The sequence below is a fragment of the Hetaerina americana genome, unplaced genomic scaffold (genome assembly GCF_022747635.1).
Source record: "Hetaerina americana unplaced genomic scaffold, ioHetAmer1.1.p SCAF_4, whole genome shotgun sequence".
NCBI lineage: Eukaryota > Metazoa > Arthropoda > Insecta > Odonata > Calopterygidae > Hetaerina > Hetaerina americana.
In genome coordinates, this window is record NW_027286985.1 from 48896119 (window position 1) to 48918909 (window position 22791).

General features: G+C 36.6%; 1 protein-coding gene across 1 annotated transcript; it reads left to right on the plus strand.

Annotated features, from left to right (window-relative positions):
- Nucleotides 1-6988: 6988 nt before the first annotated feature.
- Arp3 (Actin-related protein 3) lies at nucleotides 6989-22080 on the plus strand. Its single transcript, XM_071590239.1, has 8 exons — nucleotides 6989-7130; nucleotides 7342-7522; nucleotides 7592-7748; nucleotides 7824-7981; nucleotides 8285-8602; nucleotides 8699-8917; nucleotides 14463-14546; nucleotides 20194-22080. Exons 1-8 carry the CDS (start codon nucleotides 7087-7089, stop codon nucleotides 20287-20289), a joined length of 1257 nt encoding a protein of 418 aa, XP_071446340.1. The 5' UTR covers nucleotides 6989-7086; the 3' UTR covers nucleotides 20290-22080.
- The last annotated feature ends 711 nt before the right edge of the window (nucleotides 22081-22791 follow it).

The following is a 22791-nucleotide window of genomic DNA, read 5'->3' on the forward strand; positions in this document are numbered from 1 at the left end:
AGCGGTAACTTTATACGAAGTCATCCAGCAGCATGCATTTCAATGCAACAATTTCAGAATGTAAAAATCGTTCGCATCCTGGTTAAGGCAAATGATTTTTACACTCTGAAATTGTTGCATTTAAATAATTCTTATTTAAATACTTCTGAATTCTATTCTGAATTGATTCCCAATGCCTATGTCCTTTCCTTTAAGCTTCTGGAATCCAGTTCTCAATCTTCTTGTTTATTTATGCGGGTAAGCTAAAAAGTAAAGCACACATGCTTGTAGAGCGCAAACAAAAACAAGTAGCAAGATCAGGCAAAAAGTACATTAAAGTACAATTCTTTTGTTTCAAAATCATATATTTATTTTTCAACATGGTCACTATTAAGGCTAACACATTTCTCCCAACGTGCAACAAGTTTTTTCATTCCATCACTGAAAAACTCTTCCAGCTTTTCTCGAATCCAGGACTTGACAGCTGCCTTCACCTCATCGTCCGAGGTTTAATGATTACCCTTGCGGTGTCTCCTGATTAGAGGAAAAAATAAAAATCGCAAGGAGCAAGATTGGGGGAATAAGGAGGATGTGGAATCTGTTCAAATTTCAGGTTTTACGGAGTCTCTCCAGTTGCACACAAGGTGTGTGGACAAGCATTGTCATGTTGCAAGATTATTGGTGCCAGGCTGCCTTTAACCCGACAAACTTGATGTCGGAGGTGTTTTAAGAGTCTGTATATACTGAGAATTTACCGTTCCCCCTCGTTCCAGAAAATCGGGCACATAACCTCTGTGAGCATCCCAAAACACAGTCAAAAGAAGTTTCATCGACAATTATGGCTTTTCCAGGCTCACATCCACGAAACCCATTGATTTACAGTAGACATGTCAACAGCATCATCACCATAAACCTTTAAACGATGATTAATCTCTGTAGGAGTCACTTTTGCAGCAGTTAAAAATTTGATAACAGGACATTGTTTAACTGAGGTTGATAGCACGAGAACACGTCTCCACACTTCCACTTCTCAAAATAGACTGAATGGATGAAACAACCTCCAACCTGTGCATGCATGTTGAGGGGGAATGTTATTTCCACATGCCACCAAGAGTGCTCTGAAGGTCATTTGGTTTGTGGTCTACAAGCATGTGTGCATAGTTTTCAGCCTACCCTCGTAGGTACCCGTATTTTAATTTCATTGACACATAACCATGTTCTACATATAAATCTAAAAAAATGACGACAATTTATTATTGGCCATATCTTTTTAAATTATGATTTTCAAAGTCCATAGATTACCATAATTTTTAAAATGTATAGGTATTGATGGAAGCTTCTGTTCCTCAATAAGGTAGTCCCAAAGGCCACCACCTCAATTAATTTTCCCAAGAATGTTATGATGGGCACCATAGAAACGATGAGTTGTGACAACTATGGGATTCACCCCGTCTGATTTCCCTAGCAGTGAGAGAGCTTGTGGTCACCAGCTCACGAAAACTGCCAAGTGGAAAAAACAGCAGCAGCACAAAACACGAGCGAAATATAATTAGGGACTTGGAATGTTAGGATGTTGAGGAAAGGAAAATAAGAAAATATAAAGCAAGAGATGAGAGGAAATACAGATATTTTAGAGTTGTGCATGGTGAGATGGAAAGAAAGTGGTCATTATTGGAGTGATAGTTATGGAGTAATATGGTAGAGAAAGAGTTATATGCAGTGAAGGTGAAGAGAGCCAGCAGGGGCAATAATATAGAACAGAAAGGTAGGAAGAAGTATAGTTAGCAGAGCAAGAGACTGACAGAATATTATTAGTAGAAGTAAAATTTTAACCAATGAACTTCGTCATCATTCAGGTCAACAAGTCACCAAGCAATCCTAGGGAGGAAGAAATTGATAGGATATATGAACAGAAGATATAATCGCGGATATTCCTGGAGGAAAACATTTGATAGTAATGGGAGATTGTAACACCATGGGGGGCGAAGGAAGAGATGATGTGAGGTTGGGGATTATGGTTTAGCAACAAGAAATGACCATGGGGGAAAGGAATAGAGTTCTACATGAGAATGGGAGTTAGTCATTATGAATACTTGGTTTAGACACTACAAAAGGTAGAGGTATACCTGGAAAATACCCGAGGATTCAGGATGATATTAGTTAGATTATATTATGGTCAGCCACAGATTTAGGAACAGTGATTAATTTGCACTTTCCCTGGAGCAGATGTGGACTATGACCATAATTTAGTAATAATGAGGGGTAGTATCCGATTCAAAAAGATTAACAGAGATGATGGTTCAAGGAGTGGCATATTTAAGCATTAACAGAAACAACACAGAAGGAGTATCCACAGGCTTAGGGGAAATTTTGAGCGAGGGAAGTGAGCTGGGTACAAAATACAAAAAATGGGAACATATCAAAAAAGGGATATCAGCTGCAGCAAAAAATGTAGGACCAATAAATAGGAAAAGGGAAAGGACATCATAGATTACAGAATAGATGATTAGAGAGATAGACAAGAGAAGGAAATGGAAGAATAGAAACATAAGAGTTGGATAGAAGGAAGTGTACAGAGTCAAACAAAAACTGAAGTTGGACACAGAGCAAAATATGCATAGTGGAAGATGCAGTGAAAAGATATGGAAAGTATACAAAGGGTGAAATTGGTGTGCTATACTGGAAGGTGAAAGCCTCTCAGGAAGTAAGAAGGGAAAATCCATACCCACTACCAAACGTTACTCAGGACAATTGTTAATTGAACCATGGATGATTCAAAAGAAATGGCATACATGAAGATATTGTATGGTAAAGACATTAGGCCAGCAAATTTGGAAATGGAAAAGGAATACGATGTAGTAGTACGAAGTAGCTTAGGTCCAGCCTTACTCAGTAGTGAGATAGAAAGGTCATCAAGATAATTGAAATCAAACAAGGCTGTGGGGGTGGACAACATTCCTGCAGAACTACTTAGAAGCATAGGAAAATAAGGGAGGAAGAGTTATTATGGACTAGATCCTAGTATTTACCCAGGAAGAAGTTGGCCGGAAGACTTCGTCAGATCAGTGTTAGCTTATATCTCAAAAGAGGAGTCATGTTAGGAAGACAGAATAATAAGATTGATTTTGAACACAGCTAGCATAGTTACTAGGATCATCAATAAGAGGATAGAGACAAGGGCTAATGATTACTTAGAAGATAATCAGTTTGGCTTGAGAATGGGGAAGGCACGTGCGATGATTTGGAAGTCACATACTGGTGATCTCGGTAATGAGGCCACTAATCGAGAGGAACATTGAACACCATCAGGATGTGTCTGTTTTTAGATTTCAAAACAGCATTTGATAGGGTGAATTGAGTAAAATTAATGAATTTATTGCAGAAAATAAGAGTCGATTGGTGGGATAGGAGATTATATGCAGCCTCTACATGTCTCAGCCTCCACAGGTGCAAGTGGTAGATACGTGTCAGGAAGAGGTGCAAGATGGGTGTCCAATATCACCTGTTGTTCAACATGCATATGGCTATTTCCTCCATGTATACATGGAGGAAATAGCCATATGCATACATGGAGGAAATAGCCAAGGAGGGGAAGAATGGGAGATAGGAATGAAAGTTGGTTAGGAATTCATAATATTATTTAGGTTTGAGGATGATCAAACTTGAGTTTGCCTGTCAGCAAAGGGGTTGCAAAAATTGCCGAGCACATTGGAAAGTGAAAGTGATAGTTAAAGGGTGAGAATAAATCTAAACAATGGAAATTAGGTAGTTTTTGAGCAAGAGCAGTTCAATTGAATTTTAAAATACAAGGAGTTCATTAACCAGAGCAGGTGGAACAGTTTACCTATTTCAGAATTGCTCTTGACCAAAATGGTCAAAGTAGTAAAGGAGAAGATTTGCATTTGGAAAAGAAGTTTTCACAAAGTGGAGGGAATTGGAGACAGGGGTGTTAAGAAATGTCTAGTTTAAACTATGGAGGGCAGTTTTGTATGGTATGGAAACATGGTCTTTTAAGCAAGATGACAGGTATATATTGGAAGATTTTGAGGTGCGGGTGTGGAGAAGGATGGAACAGGTGTAACAGACAGAAAGGAAAACAAATAAGGAAGAGCTAGTTATGGTCTGGGAGATGGGTCTGTTGGAAGAAATCCAAAGCAGACAGGAAATATTGATGCAGAGCATTTTGATTGGTAATGTAATGTTGGAGATGGATTGAGTTTTCTGGGACAGGCAAGTGAATTAATGTAGTGATGTGGTGTAGCCTATGCCCATCCAAAAGCTTCCTTAACTGGTAGATTACCATAATTAGGCAGTTGAAATAACAAAAATTGTGGCTACTGATGGATAGTCATTAAAATGCCAGAGGCATTCCTCGTTTCAAAATGTAAAGGTAGCTTAGGATGAGAAAGTATCCAAACATTTAGGAGAAACTTACTTAGAATTACTATAATTGTAAGACACAATATTAGTATCAATGAGTGAGTTTTGCTGCAAAAGGTCCTCTTAATATCATGATTGTTACCTGACTGCTCATATGGTAATGTCATTTTGAATAGTATGCAAAGCATGTTTCTATTTTATATTTAAAGACAGAGTGAATGTAGTACTAATAGCTATTTTGATAAAATTAAAGTTGCTAATCATGAATTATTTTTCAGGTTTTAATTATTTTAAAGAGTTGAATGTCTTTAAAAATGTATTATAAACTTAGTTCTATTTAAAATTTCACTTGTGTTACATTGGTGTGATTAATAAGGTGATGAGTGGATTTCAGATGCCAAAAAACTTAATACTAAGTGAGCTCTACCCTCACCTATCAAACCAACCTTAGTTTTTTTTTGACGTAGACAAGGATTGCTAGGGTCCAGGAAAACTAGATAGTGAAATGGAAACTTGCTTTTGGAATTGGGGAGATGAAGTTGAACAAGGCAGTAGGAACAGACAATATCCCTGAAGAATTATGACAGAGTTTAGGGAAAAATAGAAGAAAGGGATTTTTCATACTTTTACTCAATATTTACAAGGAAGAAATTTAGACATAAGATTTCCTAAGGTCAATTTTGATCCTCATCCTGAAAGTGCATACCAGCTGAAGGTGAGGGCTTAAGGACAATAATTATAATTTCCCATGCAGCAAAATTAGTCCTAAGATTACTACTGGACAACTACAAACTAGTGCTAACAACTGCCAAGGTGATGATCAAGTTGGTTAAGAAATGGAAGAGACGTGACACCATTGCTGTAATGATAACATTGGCATAAAGGACCATTGAATACAATCAGGTCTTTGTGTGGTTTGTGGATTTTAAGAAGGTATTTGAAAGTGTGGAGTGGGCCAAGTTTATGGAGTATATTGCAGGAGTGAGACAGTTTTGGAGTAGACTGGATGGATGCATGACTTATTCGAAACTTATGTAGGAATCAAATGGCACACATAAGGGTAAAATTGGGATAGGAAGTGATGGCAGGGGTTTGAAACATTGTTTCCTGTTATTGCAGGTACTTTTCAACATATATGTTGAGGAAACATTAATGGTAGCATGGGATGGGGAATGGGTTTGTGCTGGGAATAATAAGGTGTGGTGAAAATCAGGTTGGCAGATGAAAGAAGACACTTTGCTTATCCATGTAGATTTTTTTTTTATTATGACCTAGGTTTCGTTACAGCGTAACATCTTCAGGTCTGAATTTCAGAATGGACCTGAAGATGCTATTCTATAACGAAACCTAGGTCGTAATAAAAAAATTCTACACAGCAAGCAAAGTGTCTTTTTCCATCATGAAGGATTTCAACCATGTTACGCCTGAAATTGTGTTATTTGTCAGGTTAGCAGATGATCAAGCAGTAGTGAATCAGAGAGTCAAGGTATTGTGGCCATAATTAAATGCTTTACAGTAACAATGCCAGAAGTATGGGATGCAAAGTAATCACAAGAAAACAGAAGCAACGAGAGTTTTGAGAAGTAATAAAGCTAAGCTGAACATCTAAGTTGGAGAGAATAAATATGGGAAGGTGCAGAAGTTCATGTATTTGAGCAGTATGATAGAGCAAAATGGAAGTATTGCACCCGCAAATGAAGCATTCACAAGCAGAAAAGAACTGATGGCAGTCCCACAATGCAGACATGTGAAAAAGTAAATGGAGTACAGAACTTTATGAGGTAAGAGAGTGAGTTTAAACTGGGGCTTTAGAGATGCCGGTGTGGTGGAGAAATGTGAACATAAATTTGAACAGAGAGGTTTCAAATATGATGGGAAAACAGAGAAATTTGCTAAGGGAAATACGAAAAAGGCAGATATAGACGGTTGAAAAAATTTAGTTGGATGTGGACAGCAATTCTAGAAGGGAGAATGTTGTTTAAATGGAGTAGAGGTGGTAAGAGAATAGGCTTTTTGGACAGCATTAAGGTACGCAGAGTTAAAAAGAAATGAAGTAAGTAATAATGCATGGTAGAAATACCCACCCATTGATTCTTCACTCATATTTCTTAAATATTAATGAAGAAACAACCCGAAAAATAAGATTGTTTCATTTAAGCATAATCTCATCCATATCATAGAATTTTGAAATGGTTAAAATGTAACACACCATATACAACGTTAACTCTAGACTCGAAGAAAAATACACCAGTCTTCTCTGGCGATTACTTACATGAAAATAATCATTAGACAAAAATTGACCTTCCGCATATTTAAAAAAAACTGACCACTTCATGTGAAGTTGCTCTGGTATTAGCTAAAACACAATCCCTCATTTAATTTTAGCCCAGCAAAACCAAGGATGCCCCATCTTTTTCTCGTTCAAAAGTTAGGATCCCCGCCGAAAGATCATGGGATTCACGATTCTTCTTGGGGTGCCATTAGCTCTCATCCCCGAACCTCATTACGTTCAATTTTCCGTTCCTCCTTCCCAGGAGGTTGCACATAGTCCACTGTAGTCCACCATTCCCACCGACTACAATCATTTGTCATCAGATAAAACTGGAATGGACTTAGCCGCCATATTGGTTAGTCATTAATAGACGGGTGTGCCGGAGAAAACGGAAGGAGGTTATTCATTTGGAGCTGTGTGAAGTACTATCAAAATTTAACCAAAATTGATTCGCAATGACCGGAAGATTACCTGCGTGTGTCATCGATGTTGGCACTGGGTATGTCTGAGGGAATATTTTCATTATTCTAAAATACTTTCTTTTCCGTGGTTATCATGTTTGTCACCTGCCGAGATGATAGAATTTCTCGACTGAACACTTTCTAAAGTAGCCAACCTTAGTAAATACCAAATATTTTTATTGACACGGCAGAATATTAAATTAAGTTTCTGGAAATTTACCTGTATCTTCTTTTTAATGGCCCAAACAGATATACCAAGTTGGGATTTGCTGCCAACAAAGAGCCACAGTCTATAATTCCGTCTGCAATAGCCATAAAAGAAACTGCAAAAGTAGGCGATCAAGCCATAAGAAGATTGACTAAAGGAGTAGAAGATTTGGACTTTTTCATTGGAGATGAGGCTTTTGAAGCTACGGGATATTCAGTCAAAGTAAGCTAAGAAGTTACTGAGGGTATGGAAATGAGAATATAATATTAATATGATGCATAATTTTTTCAGTATCCTGTCAGGCATGGACTTGTTGAGGACTGGGACTTGATGGAACGGTTTCTTGAACAGTGCATTTTTCGCTACCTTCGAGCGGAACCCGAGGACCATTGTTTTCTCTTAACAGAACCACCATTAAATACCCCGGAGAATAGAGAATATACAGCTGGTAAAAAGAGGATTCACTTATTTTATTTTTCCTAGATTGTTGATCGAAATACACAGAATTTTTTTTCTTTTCCAGAAATTATGTTTGAGTCATTTAATGTGCCTGGGTTATATATTGCTGTTCAAGCCGTATTAGCTTTAGCAGCATCCTGGGCCTCTAGAACTATAGGCGAAAGAACATTAACTGGTATTGTTGTAGATAGTGGAGATGGGGTGACGCATGTTATACCAGTGGTGAGTTGGATATTTGATTCTTTTTACCCCTGACTTGGATCATATCATAAACACCTAGACCAGTTAGTCTTAGCCGAGGATTGATCATTGGGGTCCAAGCAAATAATTAACTGACTTAAGTCGTGTATGACTATTTTCATAGATTTCTTAGCAAATACACGATTATATACATGCAGAAATTACTGAAGTAGTAAATTAATGGTGCATGAATTTAGTAGTATGAATAATATAGTGATAAAGAAATAGCATTTGATATGTGCATTTTGATAAATTGAAATTTATGAGGACGAGTTTATATTTTAGGCGGATGGATATGTGATTGGTAGTTGCATCAAGCATATTCCTATTGCTGGACGCAATATTACGTATTTCATCCAGTCTCTCCTCCGAGAGCGAGAAATTGGAATCCCACCGGAGCAGTCTTTGGAAACTGCTAAGGCAATAAAGGAAAAGTTTTGTTATATATGTCCTGATATTGCCAAAGAATTTGCTAAGTATGACAGTGATTCTCCCAAATGGATGAAAAAATTTGAGGGGGTCAATTCTGTCACAAAGCAGCCTTTTGTTGTTGATGTTGGATATGAAAGATTTCTTGGTCCCGAAATATTTTTCCATCCAGAGGTTTGTGTTTCAGGTTTTTTTTACTTGCCATTGAATTCAATATTTTAACAACTCATGTTGATCTCTTTATTAATTGTTTCTTTTAATCTTTTGCAGTTTTCAAACCCTGACTTCACAACTCCTATATCAGAAATTGTTGATAATGTAATTCAGAATTGCCCTATAGATGTTAGGCGTCCTTTGTATCACAATATCGTTCTTTCTGGAGGTTCCACCATGTTCAGAGATTTTGGACGACGCTTGCAGAGAGATGTGAAAAGAGTAGTGGATGCTAGGCTCCGATTAAGTGAGCAGTTGAGCGGTGGCAGACTCAAGGTATATATATATATATTTTTAAAAATTTATTTCGTTTAATAATTTTAGATGTCCCGCATGATCAGATCTTTCAGTGAGGGCTTCCTCATATATCATAGTTGGCAGTTTGTTAATTTTGTTGTGAACCCATCATTTTTCATCTAGCAGCATTTGAATGCAGATTATGATAGCCAAGATAGCTCTAGGTGGAGTGTTGATTGAGTTTAGTGTGGGAGTTATCTCTTCTTTCATATTACCTTTATCATTGCTTTATTTGCTAAAGGAAATAGTCTCTTATGACAAGCATAACGTCCTGATGCCGTGCCCATTCTTCCTCCAGTTTCCTCTATTATTTATCTCACCAACCACTAATTGCAGAGAGTGGCCCAGAGGGATTACCTGGAATCGAACCTGTGCTCTCTTGTGTAGCCCATTGTGCTCTGTCCCCTGGAATACCAAAACAAACTGCCAATGTGAAATTTGAAAATATTTCTTGTCCTAATCACTTTTTTAAGTTCAGGTGAATGCTAAGGGCCCCATTCAAGCTGCGCACATGCTCCCCTCTTTAACACGTAGTGGGCGGAGTCTTCTCTCTACCACATTCATAATGAATATTAATAATTAAGTTCATCACAAATTTTGGTTCAAATGATTCACTATCATATGAAAATATTGCAGATTAGTGTTTTGGTTCTAATACCTTAGCTTGTAACTCTTATTTATTGGTCACAATAGGTTTGTCATTATAAAAACTTTTGGCGAGTCAAAGGGATTAATATATAACCAGTTACATACTATTACAGTCACAGTAACAAGGTAGATGAAGAGTATGAGATAAGTAAATTACAAACCAGTAATGCATTACATCAATTGTCATATTGACATATGCTGGTTAAACAAGGTTACCAATTAAATTACAAAATAAACTTCACTTAAATTTTTGGTTATTAATTATGGTTGATTGGGGTTTTGTTGACTCCTGTTCACCAGGGAATGTACGTTGTCTAAGTACTCTATGCATTCTTTGAAAGAATATATTGGGTGTTTTGTTTCATAGTTTCTTATCCCATCCTTTAATATTGTTGTGTTGTTGATGCTCTCGAGATGCGGTGGTATGCTTTAATTTTTACTTATGTCGTGACAATATTTTATTATAGATTTTAGAATTCTTCTAATTTTTCTATTTGTCATATGGTAAATTTTGATTTCATTTTATTGTTTTTCATGTTTTTGGGATATTTCATTTGATTTCTTGTGTTGCTACAGACTACTGCATTTTATTTTAATACATGAATTTGCTAAGGAGATACCATACCTCAATAGTGACAAAAACATAAGATTTTTTTAATTGGGAGTATTTGCAAAACTCTGCTCCGCACACCATGATTTACTTTTTATCATGTCTTAAATCACCCACTTCGCGTTGCAAAGATTCCCTAGTATGTGAACATCATGAAGCAAACAAGGCATAATAAAGCACTGATTGGAATGTTGATGCAGATAATTGGTTGTGGATTAAAGAATGAATTTTTATTAACGTCATCTGGCTAGTGATATTGTGTTTGTTGCACAGGAATTGGGAAGAATATAAGAAGTTATTACTTGCTGGTTCGGAAATTCAGTTGGTGGGACTTTTATATCCAGCGGCACAGGTATTCAGTACAAATAAGGTATAAATGCAGTTATCCCTTATTTGTTCTCCTACTTCTTTGGGAAACTCGTATTTCAAACCGTTATAGCCCACTGGTATCATAACTTTCAAGGGCAGTGGTATTTAAAATCTGTCAAATTTTGGACATGAAGATGGAATGTCATCCAAGTAAGGTTAAAACCTATGATATAGGATGATCCAGAATTAATAATACATTGATAGAATGCTGCAGTGGATACATCCAAAGATGATGATGATCCATGTCATTTGGCATGCTCTTCCGACGAACATTTGTAGGCATCTTCTAATCAAGTTGTCTTATAATAATAGTAATAGTTTGTTAGTCATCTATTGTACAGATATTAGGCACATCATATTTGAACATGCATAAAATCAGCCAATGCATAAAAAGTAGAAGTACATGTACAGATTGTAATTCAGCTTCATTGTTCCACAAGTTCCTGAACGTTATACACTTGCACATATCAAAAACTTAAGTCTATATACACATGGTGCTGGTAAAATACTTCATTTTTGAATCGGGGTTGGAAGGGCTTTATGAGCTGTCAAATGAACAACCATTTTTTGTATTTTAAATGTGTTTACAGCCTGGGGTGATGATGCCTAGAAATATATACTATAAAAAAAGAGAAAATAGTATAAACCATAATGGTGGCACATCGTGTACGACTACAAATGACTGTGGCATTGAGTGTACAATAGTTTGTCACAACATCTTGTTACTTTAAAGCCCCTACAATTTCAGAGTTTAAGAGGACACCCCGATAGCTTAACTGGCTAAAGCACTCGACTGGACATTGAGGGATCCAGGTTCAAATCCTGGTCAAGGCGAATGATTTTTACACTCTGAAATTCTTGCATTGAAAAAGCACTAAGTTATGTGAAGACACAGATGATCTAATAGTTCTAATACAATAGCATTCTGAACTAAACTGGGAAGATAAGTTTGAAATGTGCACCTTCCAAGTTAGATGTGATTCAGTATAAAACCCTGAAAATTTGGTGAATTCAACCTGAGAAATGGTTTTCCCCTTTCAAGTTAATGGAAAATCTGTTACAAATGTTATTTCTAGCAGGGAATTGGATCAGTTGCGATTTGTCTATATTCAGGTTCAAGAACTTTGAACCATTATTTAACTTCTTACTAACTGATTTGGGCTGATCAAGTGGGTCGTCATAGATGGATAGATGGTGGTCTTTACTTGGGTGTAATTGAGACCAAATGGTCCCTTCTTCCATTTAATCCATCGTCGTATGCATATTATATTAGCCATAAAATTTATAATTACATGCATGCACATAAATGCAGGCTGATATACATTATGCACACATTTGCGCATCAAAAAAATATATGTATACATCATAGTGAATACATGCAAGAATGAAGTTAGTGTCATTGACATGTAAATCAGTATGTATGCGCATTGTGTTGGAAACTACTTATTAAGACTATTATTTTATACCATTGTTCTGAATAGTCACAATCTGCTTCTAGAAGAGAAATATGACTTATTCCATTTATGAGAAACATCCCTAACTCCGACAATGGGAAGGTTGTTCAAAAGTTTTTGGTGCCGCAAATAATTAAATGCATTAGAAAAGTCTAAACACATTCCTGTCACTCCACATTTTTCGTCCAGGGTAGTCAGTATCTTCCCAATTACTTGATAAATGGCAGTAGCTGCAGACCTTTCAACAGAAACCTTGTTGAAAAGGTGATGCCAGGCTATTAGATTCAAGATATGTAATCAATCTGTGATAGAAAACGTTTTCAAAGATTTTAGTTCATTGGGTAAGTGTAGATATAGGACAATAAGAACTCAATTCATGAGTTGAACCTTTATTTCAGTAAAGAGGAACAACTTAAGCAACCTTAAGTGGTTCAGGCAGTGACTCATTGATAAGATATGAAAGGGATGAATGTATATATAAATTACTAAACGATTTTATCATGAACATCAAAACTAAAGTTGTCATTTTCCATGTAGGCAGTTCACTAGTTCTCATTTGAAGTAAATATAGAAACTAAGAGATTTTATCATGAACGATTTTATTAACGAAACGATTTTATCATGAACATCAAAACTAAAGTTGTCATTTTCCATGTAGGCAGTTCACTAGTTCTCATTTTGAAGTAAATATAGAAACTAAGAGATATCATTGGAGAAAGATCGCACATTACGATAAACCTCTTGTAGCTAGAGTAGTCAATGGCTGAAAAATGATCAGATATATCACAATGTACCATATTAGTTTCTACAAAGCTAATATTGTGATAGGTTAGTTTATTGTCCAATAAGGTCAAGGAATGGTTTGTCACCAGGGTAGATTCATTATTGTCAAATGCTTATTTCTAGTCATCATGATAATGTCTCATATAACTGACTGAATAAAAGTCATCTGCATAATTTTTGTCACCTTAAGATGTGATTATCTCATAAACTATTGGCTGTCTATGCTGAAGTAGGGTATTTTTTATGATCGGGGAGTTCAGAGGATGATAATTACCAATGTCAAGGAATTCGAATATCTATGGACCCGGTCCTCTTCCTTTGCAAGACATATTGAAGTGTCAGAATATTGTATTTCACAAAATATGGCTTAAATGATGCTTAATTTAAGTTTATTTTTAGTTTAATTAGAGTTTGATGTTTACATGATGTTCATTATCCTGAATGCCATTCTTTTGTAGCCAGAATATTGTCACTGTGATATGATGCCCCAGGACATTATGCCTTATCTGTTCTGTGACAAGGATTTTGACAACTTTAAGCATTAGAAACAGTTAATAGAATGTTGGCAGATAAATTCAGGGGTGTAGTTTTTTTAGATAAAATTTCTGTGCGATTTAACCAGTCAGGGGTTTTGGTTATAACAAGGAATTTTGTCATTGCTCTGGGTGATCTGGAAACGTTTTGAGGGTAGTATATTCGATTTTTTTATATGGGGTCAATTGCTGTTTATTTTGGGAGGTCCAATTAAAAAGGGGATGTTGAGTTTGTGTAATCTTAATAAATTACTAATTGGTAATTATTTATCTTGGTTGAGAGACCATTAATGAAGAGGAGGAAAAAAAGAGGGACAAAATGGATCCTTGTGGCATACCCTTGTTGATGGTGACTGGTTGGGACCTATACTGTTATTGGTTTAGCCATGTTTTAATTCAATGTTAAATATATTTTAATTCCTCACTGCAGGGCTCAGCTGGGACTTATTTTACTGAATGAGCAAAGAGCTTTTTGGTGCATGTAGGAAAGGCTAAATGTGATTGTACATGACACCCTTAATGCCATCTTAAGATGGTATAAATTCTATAATAAAAACTTTCTGTTGTTTGGCTGTTTATTTATGTTGAATCTTTTTCTTTGTTGTTTGGTTGAGATGACCATATTTTATAGGTTTTGGTTTTAATTAATCTGCAATTTTTTGAAGAAAGCTCTTACTCAAGGTACTGTAATAAAAAATTAAGTACTTGTGGAATTTTCTTTTGTTGATAATAATTTGTTGGCTATTATGTACATTTTTATGTTGCCTTTCCATTAAATCTTACGTGCTAAGTACAAAGAATTATTTTCACTGAATGATGGGAATAATAAAAAAAGGAAAGTGAGAATCAAATACAGTATCATCTTGTTCTCATTCATTAAAAGGAGTGAATCTGAGATTTTATTAGTGGATTTAGTTATTACTAAGATGTGAAATTTAATTTGCAGTGATATGGACATCTAAGAATGAGTTTAATAAATTTGGTGTTTCCAAGTTTGTCATGTACTGTGTGGCATTAACCTAAAATATATTAATACCAATTTTTAGTAGAGTTCACTGTTGCTAATTTCCTTGATAAAGCATAGTTACTCTCAAGAGTTTATTAATGCTTCATACTTCATCTTTCAGCCTAAGCCAATTGATGTGCAGGTTATTTCACACCACATGCAAAGATATGCTGTATGGTTTGGAGGAAGCATGTTAGCATCAACAGTAAGTAGATAATTGTATCTTCTGTACATATTTAAGGAAATAAACTAGAGCAGCAGGAACAGTTTCCTGTAATAGAAATATTTTGACCAAGATGGGCAAAATAGAATGACAATTAGAAGAATAAGGAGCTTTTAAAAGGAGGAGGCAATTGGCGACAGAGACATTGACTTAGGATATTAAGAGGATAGTGAAAGCTTTAACATGCAGCGTGGTTTTGTGTGGCATGGAATTGGCATTGTTAAAGCAAGATGATGCGTGTAGATGTAGGATTTTAAAATATGGGTGTGGAGAAGGATGGAAAGGAAAACAAATAAGGAGGTATGAGGAATGGAGGAGAGGATTGTTAGGAGAAACCAGGCGGTAAGAAAAGTGGTAATAGCTCATGTTTGCTATTTCATTTAGATCTTATTAATAATTATATAACTTTGCTGTCATTATAATTTATTATAATATATCTTCATACCCTCCCCGGACTACAACCTTGACGTGGTGGAAGGGCTTGTGCGTTCCGATGACCCCTAGAGCTGTACTGGCGGGAGTAATAAAAATTGCTCCTGGTAGGGTCACCCATGCCAGATAGGTCGAAGGTTAGGAGCCAGACGAAAGGTAGTCCACGCAGCGTCTGTTCCTCAGTGAGGCGGCTGCAATGGCGTCTGACCCCAGTGGGGCGGCCAGTAAGTGATGGTGTCACGTTAAAAACACTATTGAGGAAGGCAACGGGAAACCACCTCAATTATCATTCCCAAGAACAATGTGATGGACAATAGAGATATTTTGAGTCCTGGCAACCACGGGGCTCGGCCCAATCGGCCGTGTGTCGTGCCCGGCAGCGGGGGAGGCAAGGCTTCCGCGGTCGTCATCCCACGAAACCCTTGCAAGGGAAAACCAGCAGCAGCAGGACAGAAGACGCAGGAGAAGAAGACCAAATTAGTTAGAATAGGAACGTGGAATGTTAGGACAATGATGAGGACGGGGAAATTGGAGAATGTTAAGCGAGAGATGGTAAGGGGAAATATAGATATTTTAGGTCTATGCGAGGTGAGATGGAAAGATAGCGGGGATTACTGGAGTGATAAGTATAGAATAATATACAGCGGTGGGGACGAGAGCCAACGAGGGGTTGCCATAGTATTAAATGAAGAGGTAGGAAGAAGCGTAGTCAACATAGAGCAGGTAACGGATAGGATACTACTAGTGGAGATAAAAGCAGAACCGACGAACTTAGTTATTATCCAGGTATACATGCCACCGAGCAACCATAAGGAAGAAGAGGTCGATAGGATATACGATCAGTTAGAGGACCTGATTGCATGTGTTCCTGCAGGGAAACATTTGATAGTGATGGGGGATTGGAATGCGACAGTAGGCGAAGGAAGAGATGGTGATGAGGTGGGGGACTACGGTTTATGCACGAGGAATGACCGCGGGGAGAAAGCAGTTGAGTTCTGCAGGAGACAGGGGTTAGTTATCACCAACACTTGGTTCAGACACCACAAAAGACGCAGGTATACATGGAAAATGCCAGGTGACTCAGGAAGATATCAGCTAGATTATATCCTGGTTAGACACAGGTTTAGGAACAGTGTGATAAATTCCCACAGCTTCCCGGGAGCGGATGCGGACTCAGACCACAATTTAGTTGTTATGAAATGTAGCGTACGTTTTAAAAAGATAAGGCAGGGGCGGCGAGTTAGAAAATGGAATGTAGAAGCATTAAATGGGTTGAAAAGAAAGGAATACAAACAGGCGGTAGAGAAAATCATGGAGGACGGTAAAGAGCTAAGTACTATTGAAGAAAAATGGGAATGTATCAAAAAAGGGTTGTCTAAAGCCGCAAAAGACACTATTGGAACCGTTAACGCTAAAAGGACTCGTAAACCATGGATCACGGATGAGATGATTACAAAAATGGATGAGCGGCGAAAATGGAAGAATATAAATACAGAATTAGGCAAAATGAATTACAAAGAATTGAACAATAAATTGAGGCGGGCAACAAATAAAGCAAAGGAAGCATGGTGGAAGACGCAGTGCGAGAATATGGAAAGTCTGCAGAGGAAGGGGGAAATCGGTGCGCTTTACAGCATAGTTAAATCTTTATCAGGAAGTAAGAAAGGGAGATCAACGATAGCAGTTAGAGATAAGGCCGGTAAGGTAATAGTTGACGCAGGAAAGATCCAAGAGAGATGGAAGGAATATGTAGAAGAATTGTATAGTAAAGAGCTTAGACCAACAAAGTTAGACATTGAAAAGGAACATGACGTAGAGGAAGATAGCTTAGGTCCAGGCATACTAGACAATGAGATAGAAAGGGCATTAAGGGAGATGAAACTAAATAAGGCCGTGGGGGTAGATAACATTCCCGTGGAACTTTTGAAATGCTTGGGTAAATGTGGGAAGAAGAGGCTATATGGGCTGATCCGTAGTATTTATGAGGAGGGAATCTGGCCGGAAGACTTTGTGAGATCAGTTTTAGTTCCTATTCCGAAAAAGGTAAAGGCCACGTCATGTGAGGACTATAGGACAATTAGTTTGATATCCCACGCAGCTAAGGTTGTTCTCAGGATCATAAACAAAAGGATAGAGAGTAGGGCAAATGATTACTTAGGGGATGATCAGTTTGGGTTTAGGAAGGGGAGAGGTACGCGTGATGCCATTGCAGTAATGAGATTATTAATCGAGAGGAATATAGAACACAACCAGGAGGTATTTGCCTGTTTCGTAGATTTCGAAAAAGCGTTTGATAGAGTAAATTGGGAAAAATTAATGCGTATATTGCAGAAAATAGGAATAGATTGGAGGGATAGGAGGCTAATCCGCAACCTGTACATGTCTCAGACTGCTCAGGTGAGGGTGGGAAACGGGGAGTCAGGATGGGCAGTGTTAGGAAGGGGTGTAAGGCAGGGTTGCCCATTATCACCGTTGCTGTTCAACCTGTACGCAGAAGAAATGATCAAAGAGGCATGGGAAGAACTCGAGGTAGGAATGAAAGTGGGCGGGGAATTCGTAAAATCAGTTAGGTTTGCTGATGACCAAGCTTTAGTTTGTCAGTCAGCCAAGGGGCTGCAGGCATTGCTGAGTGAATTGGAAATTCAGTGCGACAGGTATGGGATGAGAATCAATATTAATAAAACAAAGGTTATGCGATTTTCCAGAAAGAAAAAGGCCAAGCTTAACATTAAAATAGGAGGGCAAAAACTAGAGCAGGTAGAACAGTTTACGTATCTCGGTAGTGTTTTGGACCAACACGGTCACAGTAGTAGGGACGTAAGGAGAAGAATTGCGCTAGGCAAAGAGGCTTTCACAAGGAGGAGGGAGTTGATGACAGGGACTTTGAGTAAGGATGTTAAGAAAAGACTCGTAAAAACTTTGATATGGAGCGTAGCTATGTACGGAGCGGAAACGTGGTCATTGAAGCAGGAGGATAGACGTAGATTGGAGGCTTTTGAAATGTGGGTGTGGAGAAGAATGGAGAAGGTGAAATGGACAGAGAAGAAAACAAATGAGGAAGTACTTGGTATGGTGGGCGAAGAGAGGGGTTTGTTGGGAGCAATCCTATGGAGGCAGGAAAAGTGGATGAAGGGGGTGTTGACCGGCAGTGGGATGTTGAAGACTGTGATAGAGGGTAGAATGTTGGGCAAAAGAGGAAAGGGAAGGAACAGGATAGGGTTGTTGGACGGGATGAAGGGAGGAAGGAAGTACTCAGAGATGAAGAGGGACCTGATATAGAGTAGGATGATTGATTTTGTGTTTTGTTGGGAGTGATAAGGTGTTTGTTTGGTAGTTGTGTCAGTCCAAAAACCTACCTTAACCGGTAGATTACTTAAAAAAAAAAAAAATATCTTCATATTCAGCATTGTTATATAAAGCCATGAATTGAGTTGAACTTAATTAGTCTGAAAATTGCAAACCTGTAGTGCCGCAATGGTAATTATAGGTTGCTTATGTATAATGAGAATTAATGTACATGCTGCACTTTAGAAATGGTTAAATAATTCCTATAAATAGGCAATCTATATGCTATAAGTGCTGGGGTACAGTCATTGTGATTATTTTTTAAATTCAAGTCATGCTTTGTGCCATGCTAAATAGAAATCGTTCATATTTCGTGACTTAATAAATTCTTGTCATTCATCCACATCCAAAATTATTATTTGATGAAATATTTGCAGATTTGGACTAAGAGCGATCATTTTGTATATCTCTGCCAAAATCTGACCAAATAATTCTTTTTATAAATACTATTAAAAAATAATTCTTGGAAAGAGTAAACACATCACAAATCATGAAAATAAAACAAAATTTTAATGAAGTACCTATAATGTGTCAAATATGCTCCCTCTTTGTTTCAGTTACACTTGCTGAACGACTCTTTTTCTTAGGTATTTCTTTAAACCTTCCCGTCTTTTACAATAAGGTTGGAATTCGTATTGTTTTTAGACCTTGAAAAAAGTACTATGAATTGTACTATTAAATACTGATGGTCTCTGAAAACTTTTCGTGTTGTTTTCAATGTTAACTTTTTCATTCAAAATTGAAAAAAGTATTTGCCAAATACTTTGTGTGTGTTATTTTATTTCAAGGGATGTCAAGCATCCTGTATTTTTACTGTACCTTTCATCTTTCCTTTATTCCTTCACAGTCAGTCATTCTTTTGCTGCTCATTACCTAGGTAGTGCCCAAAGATACATAGCTGAGAGTATTAATTGATGCTGTGCAAGTTGATGAGCAGTTTTTTCAGACTAAAACTGCATGTAGAATTGCATAATGTATGGTTAATTTAGAAAGCAAATTTGATATAACTTGGTAAATGCTGGTGTGGATTTTAAATACTTTTTGCAGTAAATTTTCGTATCTGGGGAATGAAACATTTGGCCTTCCCAAGGAAGTCTCCTGGGATATTTTTATTATATTGCATATGTTAAATTTACTGGAGACTTGAATTCACTGGAGAAATACTGATTCCAAAGTGGCCCTTGGTGGGTTCTTTGGTTTGTTGTCCCTTGATTTTTGGCCTTGTCGGAACTGTTGAACCCATGAATGCACATTTTTACATCCATAATACTGTTTTACAGATTTAAAAACAATTGATGAATTTAAATGGATGTTAAATCATGTAAGTCGAGAAAACTGATGATTATGAATGGTTCTGGTATACTATGATGCCATTTTAAGTATTGAAGGTGCGTCTCTTTCTAGTGGCAACTTCACAAACCCTATGCTCTCTGTGATGCAGCCATGTATGTTTTATTCTACGAAAAGTACTTTTTGTATTTTAGCCCCAACCATGTATTTTCATCTACTCTCTGTCCAAGAAAATAATTGGGAGACCTTTGAACTTAAAACAAACCTCATGGGGGCAGTTTCTCAAACTATGGGCAAAAGTGTGTTCTTTACTTCTACACCAAGGTATTGGTGGACTTCTTATCCTGGGAGGTACCCTAATATAAGATTCTCATCTGTGGTAACCGCCGTATGTGTAGGTGATTAGCATTTGCTTGGAAGAGACAAATTAAGGCATCCTATATCTGATATCCTGAAACTCAATATTACTGCAGGTTTATGTGTTCTCCTAAGTAGGGACCTCTAATGCTTCTTTTTTATTTGAGTGATGCAGAATATAATATTATGAATTGTTTATTTCCAGCCTGAATTTTACCAAGTGTGCCACACCAAAGCAGCATATGAAGAGTATGGTCCTGGCATATGTCGGCATAACCCTGTTTTTGGCACTATGACCTAAAGTGGGGAGTAATTCTTCACCAGTTCAATAATTAAGTGAAAATGTGGTGCTGGGATTGAGTGGTGCTGCAGTTTTAAAGTATTGGAGTGCTGAGTGACTGGCTGTTATATAAAACTGAATTATGTACATAGATTAAATTGTGAGTGAAAAAATGTGCTTTCCTAGGGAAATTGAATTGTTTTGGAAATGTATGGTGTAGCAAGGATGGTGAAATTTTGTTTACAGTCCCAAAGAATGAAGTCATTGGTAAATTATTTCTTGGCACAAAGTGTAGTTTCATTCATATAAAGGAAAGAGAAAATATAATTTGGTTTATTGCACATTGCATTTATATTATCTGACATTCCATATTATTCAAATTGCAGCATAGAGTATGTTTCCCACTTATTTTATTGATAATTAACATTGTTTTGTGAAATATTCACCAATGATCAAATTTCAGTGCTTACCAAAGAAAAATACTTGCTAACCTTGTTAGTGATTTTTTAGGTTAGCCTTCCCCTCTTCCCCACTAGGTCTTTGCTAAAAATTAGTTAAACGTTTACACATACTGTCATTAATTATTTTAAACCAGCAGTTGTCATTTCATATCCAGGTAATCATTGAATTGTAAAACTATTTTTGCTTATATTTTATCCAAGACTTGCTGTAGACAATATGGAATCTCCAGCTCCATTCATTCATTCATCCATTTATTATAGTTACCAAATATCTTCGGGACTCATGGATCTGTTTCCCTGTGAGTTTTTTGAGGAATTTTATGTAGTTCACAATGGAGTATCTTCGCTACCAAGTGAATCTAAAATAGAGTGCAATGTTAAGTTTAAGCTGTCACTCTTAGAAGTGCAACCCCACCTCCTCACATTGGTTCAGAGCACACACAAAGGGCCAGTCCCAAAGATATTTGAAAACGATAATGACTGGAATGATATACTATTACACCCAAGAATTTTTATATTAATTGCATTAAATATTCATTTTTTTACTTTTAGCCATTAGATGTCAGCATTAAATTTTTATCAGGTATAATGGCAAGATTTTTTTCCTTTTCTAACACACCTTTCATCTTGATTTTCAGTATAAATTACTGACACGTGCATGGATTATGAGTGATTGTCAATAATAATTAGCTTATAAAAGATTTTTGTAGGCTTTAATCTGAGCATGGTTTATCTATTTTTGTCATCAGTCGATTATTGATGCCATCAATTATAATTTAGTGTTTCAAATTTTTAAACAAAATTTATCTAGTTATTATAGTAGGTATAAGCAGACACTTGTCATATTGATAAAAAATAAATTTGAAGCCATACTGTTCCTAGTTCAACTTGCTTAAATGGAGGAAAGAACATACAGTGAGCCAATGTACAATATATCCTGGATTGCCTCAAAATAGAAGGAATAGGTGATTGTAAAGGCTTTTTTGTATTGTATACATTTTATAAATGTTTGGCTGTCCAAGAGTGAATTGATTAATTTTAATGGTGTCTGTGCACCTATTTTGGATTGTAGTTTTGATAAGCTCATCTAGTTACAGTAAAATTTGACAACCCCAGTGCTCAATGAAATGGGATTAATCATTATTAAATTAAAAGCTGTAGTAAATTCATTTGTTTATTCTCATGTTATGTTTGGAAACTTATTGGTTTTATGTAATCCTTGAATAAGTTTCTTACTAATTTGTGAACAAATATCACAGGCTCTTTAATGTCATGATTGAATTGCCAGTTGTCTGTAAAAACTGTTGAAAAGGTATTACAACTCCCTATAAATATTATTCTTTTTACTTGATGTATTAGTTTTATTTCATATTGATTGTGATTCTCCTCTATGAAAGTACAGGAATACCAATCTCTAATAACCCTATTGAGGAGGTGGATATGTACTTACATTTGCATTTTAGTGTTGTTGAAAAATCCTGTATATTCTAAAATCCAGGGGTGAGTGTTCTCCAATGATGCGCCTTAAACCTAAATTTACTACCAAAGATTTTGCCGTGATTGTCCTTACTAAGATTGTTCATAGCATGTGTGTCATGACGATGTATACTTGATATGACATGGTCTGTATCTTGAGGTGACTCATGAGCTAGATTTAAAACTTCCTGCAACCTCTGAACCTTGTCAATCTTATTTTTAACTATTTGATTAAGCTGACATAAGTTAGCATGTGTTTTTTTCATCGTCTTAATGAATTTAGTAATTCTTCAAATGTTAATTGAATTCTTTGATTCAGTTACTCTCCGATTTTATTTTCTGGTGATCTGGAATAAAATGGACATATTTTGTGCCTAGGGAGGTGTAAAATCAAGGGAATATTTTTTTGCAAAATCTGAATGAAAAAACTTAATTGATAAAAATGAGTTTGAACATTTCACATTGTGTGCTAATCAAATAATTTTTTCTAAATGTAAACCTTGTTTTCGTTGAAATGACAAACTGCAATACATTGACGATTGCATCTTTGTGCAGCAGCCTGTTTTCCATAGTTTGTGTGGTTCAA